The following is a 14,313-nucleotide window of genomic DNA, read 5'->3' on the forward strand; positions in this document are numbered from 1 at the left end:
CTGTGCTAAGTCTGGCTAGTTTGTGTCAGCACTGAATTGCAGCTGGGTTGAAATGCAATACTCCCCCTTCAGAATCCAAGCCTGGGGTGTTTGGAGGCAGAGATTGAGTGGAAAGGAAGACAATGAGGCACTACAACTGCTAAAGGTGGATTTATTGGAAAGCTAATGAAGCTTAGGCTTTAGGCCTCTCACTCACAAGCTCCTTCCAAAGCTCTGGGAGGATCCCTTACTATGTGATCCCAAATACAGTTACATACTTTTATACAATTTGCAAACTTAAGACATTTTTGAATTGCTTTCTTTAAAAAGCTCCAGGACCCACCCAACCATCAGATTCTAGAAGCTTCAGGTTTGACAACCCCTGGTGCTGACTTAGCAACTGCTGAGGAAGGGGCCAGTTTCACTGCACCCTGCATGTTCTAGCACAGTGTGGAGAAATCAGTCAAGGAGAGTTTGCAGACTTCCAAACAGAACACAAAAGAGCTAAGAGCACCATGAGGCCAAAGAGGCCAGGGGTCTTATGAGATGTGAGAATGCAGGGTAGCTTCTAACTAGTGCCTGTGGCCAGGCTCCAGATTTCAACAGCACATGTCATCAAGGTCTCTAAAAGAATGAGATGAAACCAGCTGCATGTAAAGACCTCCCAGGACAGGAGCAGACCAGCAGCTATATGCTGAGATCAGTGGAGACCCATGGGGAGCAAGAGAACCAGGATGCTCGCCCCCAATGTCATGCTTAAACACCACATCTTTATCCAGATGCCATCTTGGAGAAGAAGATGGGATGGGAGCCCCCGGGGAAGAGAGAAACAGCCCAGAATGCGAATGTTGAACTGACTACCACAAAAAGATGACGTTAACTTGAGACCAGCTAACACTAAGGACATTTAAGTTTCCTCAGTGGAAATAGGAATTTCAAAACAATGTAAAATACCTTTAAAAAAAAACTGAACTGTGTTTGAAATTGTGATCCTCCTGATTAAAAACAACATTATGAATGCAGAAAAAAATTCTAAATTCCACCAACTAAACAGATTCTCTAAAGGACACTGTAGGAATTTTTAGCATGCCATGATTACAAAATAAAACCTGTCTTCAATGAAACCAAAACACCATTTGCAAAGAAAGTGACCATAACACTTAAATTTAACCTAAGTGTGCTGAGGCAGGGATGGCTAAATATTCACCAAAATTTTGTTTTCCTGGGCTCACAGCCAGACCACATTTCCATCTCTTTTGCAGCTGGAGTGGCCACATAACCAAGTTCTAGCCAATGGAATTATAACCATTTAGGCAGGGCCCATTAGACTTCCATACCCACTACTCCATGTTGTTTTCCCCACTTCCAGCTCAAGTGGATGGGGATGACCAAGCTGGCAGAGGCTCTGTCAGCCTGGAGCCCTGAATGACCCTATGGAGAACAGCTGTCCTCACCAATCAGGAATACCTACCATGGACTTTCATGGAAGGGAGAAATCAACTTCTGTTTATTTTTCTGGATAGGTCCACGGACAGGGCATGTTGAGGTCCATCTGTGGCAGCAGTGAACATTACCCACATCTATCTATACCCTTATCTGTCAATCCAGTGCTACTTCAATTTGGCAACTGATGGGCACTTAGTATTTGTACACAGAAGTCCTAAATTCTAACAAGATACAGAGCCAGCTTATCAACTAGTCAGGAAAGCAGGCAGGTTGGCAACTACCGAGAATACTAGGAAACTGTGACTGAAGGACAAGCAAAGAAATGTTAAGAGGACAATTAAAAGTGCAATTAATATTTATCTGTGAAGGTGCCACAGAGTGGGTAGCAATTGAATTGGGCCTTGAAGGAGGAGGAAAGTTCAAGAGAAAGAGGAAGGTAGAAAAGTTCAATCCAGACTGAACATGAGTTTGCAAACATTTTATCCATGGGGCTGTGATACTAAAGACAGAAAAAAAGATTGTTCTGTTCACCCCAGGGAAAACAATCAAGGCCTGTGAGGAGAAGCTACAAGGAAAGAAGATTCTATTCAAAGGGAGGAAGAACTATCAATCAGAGCTGACCACGAACTGGAGGGGCTACACAGACAAAAAGGTAGTTTTTCCTTTTAGGGATGGCCAGCCTCCTGGCACAGAGATTGCAGAGAATGTGATTTAAGCAAGGGAGGGGAAGCTGTTCCATTCAACTGCCTTGCAGCTCTGCGATGCTATGCATCTTGGATGTCTCTGCCAAGCAGGCTTTGTACAACATTGCCAGGAAGAAGAAGGATTATTTTAGCCCTGTTACAGCATTTCTTACACAACGGTCCTTGCCAAACTCCCTTTCAAGGCCATGTTGGCTGGGTTCATGCAACGTGTTAAATCATAAGCCAGGAGAGAACATCTCTTCACATCCAGGCCCATGAGAACCCCTTCAATATCATTTCATCATCAAAAAAGCTTAACAGGCTGATATTAAATAGGATTGCTGCTGGTGAACACCAAAGACAGGAAGCATCTACTTTGAATGCTTAGGCCATGGGGCATGTTGCATCCATTGCATGTCCTGATTAATAGCAAGTTGCCAGTTTCATACCAAATACGGGCATGCAGTTTTCAAAAGATTAGATTACAAAAAGATACGTTACAATAAAGCTGTTTTGAGAACAGTTTCGTCCTTCTTGGATGACTTAGTATGTTGCATGGCATTTTAGGATTACAATTATAAAAACCAATTTTCACAGTGCAGTTTTGTAAAACAAACTAATTTTCCATTTTTAAATGTGCATGTTGTAGATAAAAGGAAGTCTACTACATGCGCTAAAAAGAGAAATGCTCTCCTGACACTGCTGATAAGTTAGTCACTTTCCCTTTCCTCTTAAGGCTGTACTTTCATTTTCACAAACATTCACTGAGTCTCTACGCTAGGCACTGTGCTACTCATCAGGGATAGAAACTGAATGAAAAAGAGAAAACAGATATCTTAAACTGGAAAACTTCCTGAGATTCATAATGTTGTTTTTCTTAAGGGCAATTCCCAATGATTATTTTTAAAAAGTTAAGTTCAGCTACATTCTTGCCCAATAAACAAGGTTATTTTGCTTTTAATGTCTGGAGAGTAAACATATCAAAGCTTAGCTTTAAAAATTTCGCCCAGCCAGGCACGGTGGCTCACGCCTGTAATCCCAGCACTTTGGGAGGCCAAGGCAGGTGGATCACCTGAGCTCGGGAGTTTGAGACCAGCCTGACCAACATGATGAAACCCCGTCTCTACTAAAAATATAAAAATTGGCCGGGCATGGTTGTATGCTCCTGTAATCCCAGCTACTGGGGAGGCTGAAGCAGGAGAATCCCTTGAACCCGGGAGGCAGAGGTTGCACTGAGCTGAGACCACACCATTGCACTATAGCCTCAGTGACAGAGAGAGACTCTGTCTCAAAAAAAAAAAAAAAAAAAAAAAAAAGGTTGGCCCAGATTATTATTGTCCCATCTGCTGTAATAATACTCCAGGTACTCAATTTATTGCTTAAATAAAATTTTCCCAAGCTTAGAAATATATATTAACCAAAAAACTCTTCATATTACAGAATGAATCCTAATTACATAAATATCATCTCAATAGTGAAACAAAGAAAATTCACAGAATCATATTCTGAGGTCACTGGAATATTTGACTGGATACGACAAACTAATCACACAAATGTTCTATTTTATACACAACTGTTCAACCACAAATAATGAGCAGTGCTTTTCAGAATCACAGGCTCCCATCTTTTCGAAATTCAGGTCACGTCCCTCTCATCATACAACATCCTGAGTAAATCACATCTCAAGTGGTGACAAGACCTGTTCGCCTTTGGTATCTAATCTCAAAATTCTGCCCACTGCCTTTCTACCCACCTACCTACTTAAAACCTGGGTCCTAAAATCCACGTTTCACAAAGCTTGGGAACTGTACTCCCTTTGGATAAAACGAACAACTCCCCAAAGCTTTTGTTTTGCTTGGTTTTTACCCAACTACACTTACTATTTCCAGCATGCATTTACTGGCTGTGTCTGGAATGCACGTCCCAGGTTGCTGTGCCTTTCTAGGTACTAAGTCTACTCCCAAAAATGGGAAGTAGAGCTAACCCTTCGAATGGAACAGTCACCCGGGCCTCAGTGTTCACACACGCGACTCCTAAGAGCATTTTGATATTTCTGTGCTGCCCAAGGAACATTCTGAGATTTCAGTCCTCAAAATGAGAAATCACCATTTTCCAAAGGGAAAACAACATAAACAAACTCCCGAATAACATTTCCAAGCATCGGTGACCCGAGTCCCAGGCTCTAATCTGTGTTTGTGAGGGACAGATCAGATCAAGCCGAAATCGAGCATGCAGACACATAAGCACCCACCGATTCTGTGCTTTCTAACCAGCTGTGTGTCCTGCATAGCCAAGTCACCTCTCTGGGCCTCAGTTTCTTCATCAAACCAAGCAGGTACAAAGGTACCTTCCAGCTCTAAAAGTACTATAGGTCTACAAAATAACAACACAGTTAGAAAACTCTGCTGTCCCTGAAAGATCTGTGCAGACCTTGCAGAAGTAAAACCTCGATTAAAGACCATGAAATGAGGGGGAACAATTACAAAGCTCTCTAAGGTGCCCTTCCACACTTTGATTCTCAGTTGGAGACGGTGAGGCATGACCAGGCAATTGGTCATAAAACATTAGTGGGTCTCATAGCTCTCATAATCCTGTGCTTCCAATGGCCAATTCTGCATATTTTTTTCCAAGCACTGCCTTGAAATGCAGAACGCCTTTATCTTTTCATGCAACAGCACAATGACTTTATGCAACAGCAGAATGACTTTATCTTCTGTGTTCAAGAGCCCCTTCCCTTTGATTGCGAACTCAGCCTCCTCAGAAAATTCCAGCTCTAGGCCCCTGGTTTCTCCAAGCCACCAAAAACACTCCACCGAGTGAGAACAGGTTAGAAAAGCGAGGCTTACCCTCAGCCACTGCTTCTCCGTGAGGGCGTCACTGTAGTCCACGTCACGGCGCTGGCGAGACCCCCTCCCAAATATCTTCTCCTCCTCCTCTTCACAGGTGAGCCTTTCTACTTCAGCGTCATCCTTGATGATCCAGGAGGGCAGCTCATCCTCCTCCATTAAACGGGGCTTCCGTTTCGGGTTCCGGGCATCTTCCCTCCGCCGGTCCATGTCCATCCGCTGGAGACATTAATAAGAGGGTCACCGAAAGTCAGGGCTTCTGTATGGTACAGACTTGACAGTACTACACAACTTCCCCAAGTCACTTCCTATGGCTGCAGGGTCCCTTTCAACCTCTCTCATCCTGGGTGACTTGTTCTAGCTCATCCCTACATATCTAGGGAGAGATTCCATTAAGTAAAATCCCTTCCCTTTCTCTGTACCCATCTTTTGAAACTTATTCATACATTTAAAAAGTACTTTTAAAGAATTTCCTCTTCTTAGTCTGTGTGTATACAGAGCTTCCTCTTTAAAGTAATAGTGGAAACATTCAAATTGGGAATGCATTTTAAAAATATGACCTCTTGGCTATACAACTCATTGCTTCCCTGGAAGAAACTTATTCTTTGAGTAAAGAAAAGAAAGATCTTTAAGAAAGTTTCCTTTTATTCAATAGGGCTTGTGCTTTGAATTGAACAATCAGCAATAAAAAAAAAGGGGGACCCAAGGTATCAGTACAGAATAGCTACCCACAGTTGGACACGTGGAACAGACATAAATGGTTTCACCGGTCCACTGGCCATGAATATACTAAACTTTCAATACCTCATGGCACTGTGGGAGGAATGCTCTTGAATTCCTTACATTTTAAACTTTGTGCTCTTATGAATATATTATACCACAGACAGACAGAGCTCAGAGGTAATCGCATCCCAACTGATCTAGTTGTAAGTGAAATGGATTCCTTTCAGAGCCTTCAAAATGCCTACTTCCCCACCTTCTCTCTTTTTAATAATCCAGTTCACTTGTAAATAAACTAAGAGCCACACACTTGGCTTTAATCTATAACTAAACAATACGATGGATTTTTAAAAAATAAACTGCCACTATATATCCACAGACGTTAGTTATGTATAAATATAAACACTAGCGAGATGTGTCATTTCCACAATGAAATGGACCATCAATCATTGTTATTTACCTTTTCCTTCTTCCTTTGGTTCTACCATACTGAAATTGGGATTCAATATTATGTTTTCTTAAAAGCTAAAACTGATAAAATGTAAATGAAATATCTACGCAAACCCAAATACGACCTCTAGAACCTATTTTAAAATTAGTGGTCAAAGCTCTTTCTACTTCTTCCACATTTTTGGAAGTCATTACATTTCCAGAATCTGGTAGGCTTGGGAGACAGGTGAAGTCCCATTGGTTGATAAATGTGGGCACCTTGCTCTGTCATGTGCTATAATTAGCTCACGATGCTTAATCCTGTCTTCTAACGCTTTGGTATGAGAAATGGATCCACCAAACCTTCATAACTGGCACACAGAGGTTGCCTTCTTTACAGCAGTTCTAAAGAGGGGCTTCGTGAGGCAACCTCCTAATAGTTATTAGAGAGCTAATAAGAAAAAAAAAATTTTGTTAATGTCCTATACTGAGATGACAAAATATTGCCATTTCAATCTTTGGTTTTACTGCTACTATTATCTACAGCAAAAAAATAGCCTTTGAGGTCTGTTTAATCAATACATTTCTATGGACATTATTATTGCTAATATATTTGTCCACAATTGAGAAAATAAATCTTTTCTGATAGAAAAGTAAATTATGCACTTGTTTCTTTTTTCTTTTAGGAAAGGTAGATTCGATTACATAAGATAAGCTTAAAGTCTTAATAACTGCATCTCTCCCTAGAGATTTCTACCCACAAAATACCAACATAATTAATTCAACATTATGGCAAAAGTCAAACTTACTATTTAGTTACTTTGTGAATAATTGGTCTTGAGATCTGATTATAAACCTTATGCTTACAAGTACAATTAGTTTTAAAAGTGCTTTTTCCCTTTGTAGAGAACATAGCATCTAAAAGCTTAATGTTTGTATGTTAGCAAAATGTCTCAGATACTTATCTTGAGCTGCCAAAGATCTTTTTGGTAAAATTCCTAAGTAATTGGTATAAAAGATACTTTTTCTGAAGTTACATTTTTAGAAAGAGAAAGCAAGACATGCTTTTTTAAAAAGACGTTATTTTAAATAAACTATCTGCTTATCATGTGTAAACCAGTGTCTATGATACAAAATCAAATAATAAGTTTGCATTAATTTTATAGAGAACTCATTCGTTTCTAATAATGGATAAAGAGTTTAAATATTTAAAATCCAAAGATTTATTCTAGCTCACATTCCATTCTTGTTTCTCACCAAACTTTTTAATCTGTAGCTGGCAGAGATTCAAATTTTATTTCCTGCCCCCAAGTGGAGGTGCTAAGGAATAGTGAATTGGCCAAAGGCGGCCGGTGGATTAGAAGAAACTAAACCAAACCTAAAATCTGTCTAATCCTCAAAATAGAAGCCAGCCTTTAAGAAACAAGCAGAAAATTCACAAAATCAAAGTGCCTACAAAAAGTGTTCCCTAGCCAGCCTCACCTGTGTTACAAGCCTGTTCTTTGAGTGGTAAAATAGTCCCAAATTAAAAGAAGGCTGTGCCTTCCAAGATATTCAGATTGTTTCTGAGGTTTTCAATTTCTACAAATAGCCCAAAAGTAAGGCAGGAAAGTACACTTACCCCCTTACTTCAGGGCTGCTGAAAGAATTCTCCATTTCTGGGCCTAATCTAATTTGTATAATGGCAAGCAGCTTGTCCTCTCCAGTGTCTTGAGAGTATCTGAGGCTTTAGCAGGGCTGAATTATTGCCTAACAGTGATCAGCTGAGGGTCTCTTGCTTGGGTGTTCCCCAGTAATCTGCCTTTTAATTAGTTCTTCAAGGACAGAGGGGATGTCTATTTCTGATGGGTATCTTTAACCTCCCTAAATAGAGAATATTGTAATCTTTGATTATGCTGACCAGTGTGAGTTAAGAAATCTAGAATTTATGAATGCCCTACATTGACCATGCTGTTAAGTCTTTCTTACTACCATTCCTCTCTGAAATAGCTTTACTTGGGAAGGGTGGTTCATTTCGGGGACGGAGGGAGAAAAGGAAATGCATATTCCAGTTTAGTAGTTATTCCCACAGCTACCGGAATTTTCCTGAGAAAGAAAATTTTATTGTGGATCATTATATACAATCAATGTTCCCAGAAAAAAGCCACACACACAAAACCCCAAAATAACATAAGCCTCTCCAAACAGGTAGAGTTCCATTCTGTCTAGGCTAAAAAGGTGGAGATTGCAAACCCTGTGGATCATATTTGGCCCACAGCTGTATTTTGTTTGGCATGCAGTGTTATATAATAACTTAAAAAGTTGGATTTAGTTGCAGTGTTTTAAAATCTAGAGATCACATATAAACACCTAGACTTCAAGCTCCCCTTGAAAATTTGTCATTTCTGGCGACATAGGTCTCACATTTCTACCTTGCAGCTCTGTCCCCCCATAGACAAAGCATCTCCAGTACACCTACCTCTGCCCACTTGCTTCACACATGCAAATTACTCATGTAAGATCTCATGGCACTCAAATTTGGGACCTCTAACTTTAGGGTTCTGCAGCATTCAACCACCAAAGTTGTGGTTTATATTTACTCTCTCTGTAATCAGTCTTTGATGAAGATGAAAATGATTGAAGATACTGGAGGGAAATCCAACTGATTTTGATCCTTAAATGAAGGCTACACCTTTATGCACACCTTGAAGGTTCCCATTCATTTAAGCAGGCTCTCGTCAACAATTTGAAAAGGCACACCTGTGTGTTGTTTAAGCTGTTGTCCACCTATCTCCCTAAGGAGCATGTTGCTTTGATCCTGTAAGGGCACTGTTGTAAGTTCCAATGCCTATAGGAGCCAGGTAGGCTTCCTGAATGACATTGGCCTGGGATTAGAAACGAACTGGGAACAGGAGGGGGTCTATGGTAAGCTGTAGACCGCGAGGCCTGTCCAGAGAGTGCAGCTGCTACTCAGCCCTGGCCAACTGTTTCCACACAAAGATGTGGGCCTGGTACTGCCCGATCTCATTTTTCAAGAGAAGCCAGAAATCAGGATTCTTTTTTATGTTGGCAATGAATGGGAAATTTTAAAAAACGCTGCGTGGGCCAAACAAAATATGTCTGCAGGCTAACTCCAGCCAGTTTGCAGCCTCTGAACTGAAGGAAAGGCATAGGCTTTACGTATGAAGTTCTGCCAGGCACGCAGGCTCCAGACATTCTGCTTAACAGAAAAAGGGGCAGAGGAATAAAGCATTTGTGTTCATGATTTTCTGTAACATTACCATAAAAAGGTCAAATTCTTCTTCTCGTCGAGCAATCATTTGGTTCAGAGTCTCATCATCCGGTACTTCATCTTCTTCCTGGGGTTAAAAACAGAGTGATTTTAACCAGTGGACAGCTGGGGCAAGGTACAAACAAGTAAGTGATCTGTCCTCCAGACCAGAGGGGTCCCATTTCTCGAGCCAGAAAGAAAAGGGAAGGGGTTGCTGGATTTAGTACTTGACGTTATTATTTTACAAGCTATTAAAACCATCTTCCCAGAGCAAAATCCGTTCAGGGAGCAAACTGTGGTGCACTATAAGAAATATGAGTTCTCCTGGGTGTGTATCTTGATTCTGTTACTTTAAAAACAAGTTACTTAATGTCTCCCCACTTCAGTGACCTCATTGGTCATATGGATATGACATCTATTTCACATGGGGATGTAAGATTTTAATAAGGAAATCCATATGAAAAAGTACCTAACATTAATTCTTTTAATTCCATTTACCTTATGCCAAATATAAATGCTTATTTTCAAATCCTTACAAAAAACATAAGTATGTGAAACCTTGTTACTAGGCACTAAGACAATAAAAATCACATATATGTGCCAAATATATAGCCTTTGAAGTGTGCTTAATATATTTCTATGGGTATTATTGTTAATGATTGGAGCTATGGATGGGATAACTAAAAAGGTATCAGTAGCAAAAAAACCTCAAAATTATACTTAATTAAAATAATTTAAATGAAGCAGAGAAAGCAATTACATATGGGCTAAAATTTTCATTTTATATCACGTCAAACAAAGGTACATTATCTCTCTGCTAATTCCTCAGAAACCAACAGTTCTCAGGATTTTTAGCAATGTTACAGGATGACTTCCACACTTAAAAAATGATTCTAAAAGTTCGGCATATGCTTCAGGATTTATCTTCCCAAATTATTTTTATCATATGCTGAGTGGGCTTGTTAAAAATCAAACGGGGAATTTCAGTGTATCAGTCGAGGGAAGAAAGAGGAAAACACAGAACTTCAGACATCCAATTTCACAAACTGTATGTTCAAAAAGAGGCAACTTGTTTTAGAGAAAGAGTATGAGTGTACTAGCGGCTCAAATGAGATGACTGTGTCGGCTCCCAAGATAACGTCTTTCGCACTGCAGGAACTTAATAAGTGTTAGAAATGAATGCAATCCAGTAAAGTAAAAAATCTACAATTCAAGATAATAATTATTTCTGAAAAACCTTCTATTCTAGTTTGCCTCCAGATTGATTAAAGTCCATTTGTCTAAATATTACATTTCATCTGACAAGGACACAGACTAGCTGGGAGTGGGTTCAGACTTCACAGTACAAAATATCTGGTAATGTCTCCTCTGGTGAACAGATGTCCCGCTTCGCCTACTTTCTTCCTAGAACCACACATTACCCTCTCATCACCTGGACCATGAGGGGCTCAGACAACCCCATGCCCAAGATGAAAAGATTCTCTTGTAAAGTGCCTGTTTATGACCTTCACGGAAAACCAAATAGCTGGAAGTGCACAATGCATCTTCCTGGGTTCTCTGCCCCAGCACTTCATGGTCGCATCAACCATGGTGATGCCAGCCTATGTTGTCCTGATCTTTCAGAACCAGAGTCTTTGACTGCAGTCTCTCAGTGTTTTCAAACATCTTTACATCAGGACACAAGCCCCCCTGAAAATGGTAACATTTTTCTGACACACTGGCAGCCAAGAAGGGACAGGAGCCTCAGCAAGGCTGCTCACAGCTAGCCTTGATGGCAGGACAACTGGGAGGGGAGTGCACGTCAGGCCCCACCTGGCAGCCCTCGGGCCCAGGGGAGATCAGTATCTCCCTGCGGCTTAGGAAGGCTGGAAAACTCCAGGCTTCCCTGATTCTCAACCAGATCAGGTACTATTTTCACAAGGCCTACACAAAACAAATAAGCAAAAATGTAGTGGAGACGACTGGCTAAGTGTCAGCTCTGCTCATATCTGCTTTGTCACAGTATAGATCATTCGCCATATTGTTTTTTTTGGAAATGTCCAAGTGTATAAACAACAAAAAAATCACCTGACAATTTGACTCCATGTCTGTATCAAATATTCAATTTCTAGAATCAGAAACTATAAATTATTTGAGATAAAAATTTTTCAAATGTGTGTGGATAGTGAGTGCATGTGCATATGTATTTTTTATCATTTTCATGAAACTCAGTGGATAGCTAATCAAAAATATAAGACCGACAAATTAGGAGGCATAATACAAAAGTGCTCTTCAATTTGCAAATGGGTTCATTTCAGGATACCTTTAAATATCAAGCTTTACTTCACATTTAGATTCATTTTAGAAAAAAAAAATATACAGACAGTCTCTGGCTTAACAACGGCTGGACTTAGGATTTTTCGACTTTATAATGGTGCAGAAGGGATGCACATTCAGTACTCCACTAGACTTAAGATGGGGCCATGTCCTGATATTTTCAATTTATGATGGGTTTGTCGGGATGTAACACCATTGTAAGTTGAGGAGTATTTGTTTATAAGACTTTTAAAAGACTCAGGTTCATAATTTATAGAAGAATGCAAAAACACATATCCTATTTAAGGCAAAAATCAAATTATATCTAATATATGCAATGAAAACAGTATTCCACATGAATATGTAAGGTAGACTTACTCTTCAATTTGTAAGTATGGGCACACACAAAAAATATGTTCAGCCAGTTTTATGATAAGGACTTCTGCTGGTATTCTGTAGTTTGCTACACTATATACATACGTTTAAAAATCTACTTCAAATCCATTTTGGAATGAATATTTATAAAATTACTAACGTTGGCAATCTAAAAATAATACAAACGACAACTCAACATTCCCCTAATAAAAACCTAATCAATGCATTCTTCATACAACCCTGACAAATAAAGGCTGTTTAACCAGAATTTTTCCCAACCTTCAGACAGCTCTTAAAGAAAAATTTAAAGCGGAGGTTAAGGTCATGCTTTCCAAGAGCAAGTATAGCTAAATGGGCGGAAGATGGCTGTGAAGGTTTGTCCTACAAACATGTTGAAGCTCTGTGATCCCTGATCAAAAGGCAAAAGAGAGAGAGGGCTCTGGAGGATGAGAGAAAGAGGCCCCTTCCATTGATGTCTTGTCTCGTCTGGCTGACTTTGTCCCTAAAGTATCCTCTGCAGTTCTGCATCTGCCTCCAGAAGGCAGCACTGATGGTACAATAAAGCAGCTGGTTTTACCACCCTGGGAAAAAGGAGGGGGCACCCACAGGCCAAGCCTTGAGGTTCCTCCAGCAATAGCTCTTAAGACACTCATTCTGGATAACTTTCACAGGCTTTCTGTGGTTGGGATCTAAAACAGCAGTTTATTTCTCCATTTTCAATAACGCCAGCCCAGGAAGTTTTTTAAACAAAGGGATTATTCTTCGTCCTTCAGAGACAAAAGGCCACTGTTTGATTTCATAAACTTGGGGTTTTCTCTAATACCTCATTTTCCTCTTCATGCTCCAGGATGGCCTGCAGGAATGCCCTCCGCTCGTGGCTTGAAGACTTTTGGTCAAACATGCCCGCCTGGATCACTTTCTGATCCACGTTCAGCTTGTACTTCGCGGCCGCCAGGATCTTCTCCTCCACGCTGTTCACGGTACAGAGCCTCAGGACCCGGACCTCGTTCTGCTGCCCGATGCGGTGAGCTCGGTCTTGGGCCTGCAGATCCTGTTTGGGGGGTCAATATGCTATGAGGACTGAGATGCCTGGCATCGGCATCCAAAACCGGACCCCACCCCAGAGGGAAACATGGAAGGGTTCTGTATGTCACCTTCACTAAGGTAGGATTTTGCTTACGTTTTTAAAATACACAAGCTACGTTTGGAAAAATTCAATGTCATTCCTAGTTCAAGAAACCTGGGTTTAAATGAACCAAGCCAACTGAAATACATCTCAGGTTTTGAAATCCAGGTATCATATTGTTTTTATCTGTCTCTAGCTTCCCCATCAGATTGAGTCCATATCTAAAACATTAAACAAGACACCAATGTCCAATGTCAGAATTATGACTTACATAACACCTACAACTAACCTTAAGTTGCAAGAAACGCCTTTTCTTTGGTGTGATGTGTTGAAGATTATTTTAAAAATATCACTGAGTTGTACATTCAGGTATTATACATACATACATCTTACCACACACACACATACACACACACTGACTGCTCAGGTAGTCAACTTCCTAGAACCTAACCTTATCAAAGACTCGGTCTTCAATTTGGGAAATCAAAAGGATTGCTAGTTGGGTAGTCAACTGGTGAACTTTTGGGGACAGAAATTTGTCACTACCTATTAGAAGTGTTAAAACTGTCTATGTCTCTGACTTAGAAATATTACTTCTGGAAATGTATCCTAAACAAATAATCATAGATATGCACAAAGATTTAGAAATAAGGATGTACCTTCTCAGAATAATTTACTCTCTCAATGGCTTTTTTTTTAAAAAAAAGAAACATTCAACAATACTGAATTAGTTAAATGAATTATAGTATCCTACTATATGTATGTATCAACAAAGTATCATAAAAATTATATTGTAGGAGATTTAATGACATAAGTGAAAACAAGTTAAAAAGAACCATGTGCATTCTGATCTTACATGTGCAAATTTATCTATATAAAGAAAAAGGTAGGAGGACAAACACCAACATGCCAACAACATAAATCTCCAGGTGATAAGATTATAGGTGTTATTTCACTTTCTTCACTTTGCTTACATTTTGCTTTTTTTCTGCTTTAAATGTTACTCATATATTAATAATAAGAAAAAAGCTTTAATGAAATTTTTAAATAAAAACCTTCATGAGCCCATGAAACAGAATTACCTAATTTTACAGCTACATAATAAAAACTTCTTGGCATGTGGCTTTTATTCATTGTGGTCCAGGTGATGTTATCTGGGCTGAT

General features: G+C 39.8%; 1 protein-coding gene across 9 annotated transcripts in view; it reads right to left on the reverse strand.

Moving 5' to 3' along the window:
• The window catches only part of SMARCA2 (SWI/SNF related, matrix associated, actin dependent regulator of chromatin, subfamily a, member 2), a 179,626-nt gene that overhangs the window by 64,515 nt on the left and 100,798 nt on the right, over nt 1–14,313 (reverse strand). For all 9 annotated transcript variants that reach the window (XM_063594038.1, XM_057298775.2, XM_063594037.1 and 6 more), the window contains exons 25-27: nt 12,847–13,074; nt 9,364–9,441; nt 4,955–5,173 (exon numbers count right to left, since the gene is read on the reverse strand). In XM_063594038.1, the coding sequence (XP_063450108.1) occupies nt 4,955–5,173; nt 9,364–9,441; nt 12,847–13,074 (525 nt within the window). The remainder of the gene's footprint in view (nt 1–4,954; nt 5,174–9,363; nt 9,442–12,846; nt 13,075–14,313) is intronic.

The sequence above is a fragment of the Pan paniscus genome, chromosome 11 (genome assembly GCF_029289425.2).
Source record: "Pan paniscus chromosome 11, NHGRI_mPanPan1-v2.0_pri, whole genome shotgun sequence".
In the NCBI taxonomy this organism is placed as follows: domain Eukaryota; kingdom Metazoa; phylum Chordata; class Mammalia; order Primates; family Hominidae; genus Pan; species Pan paniscus.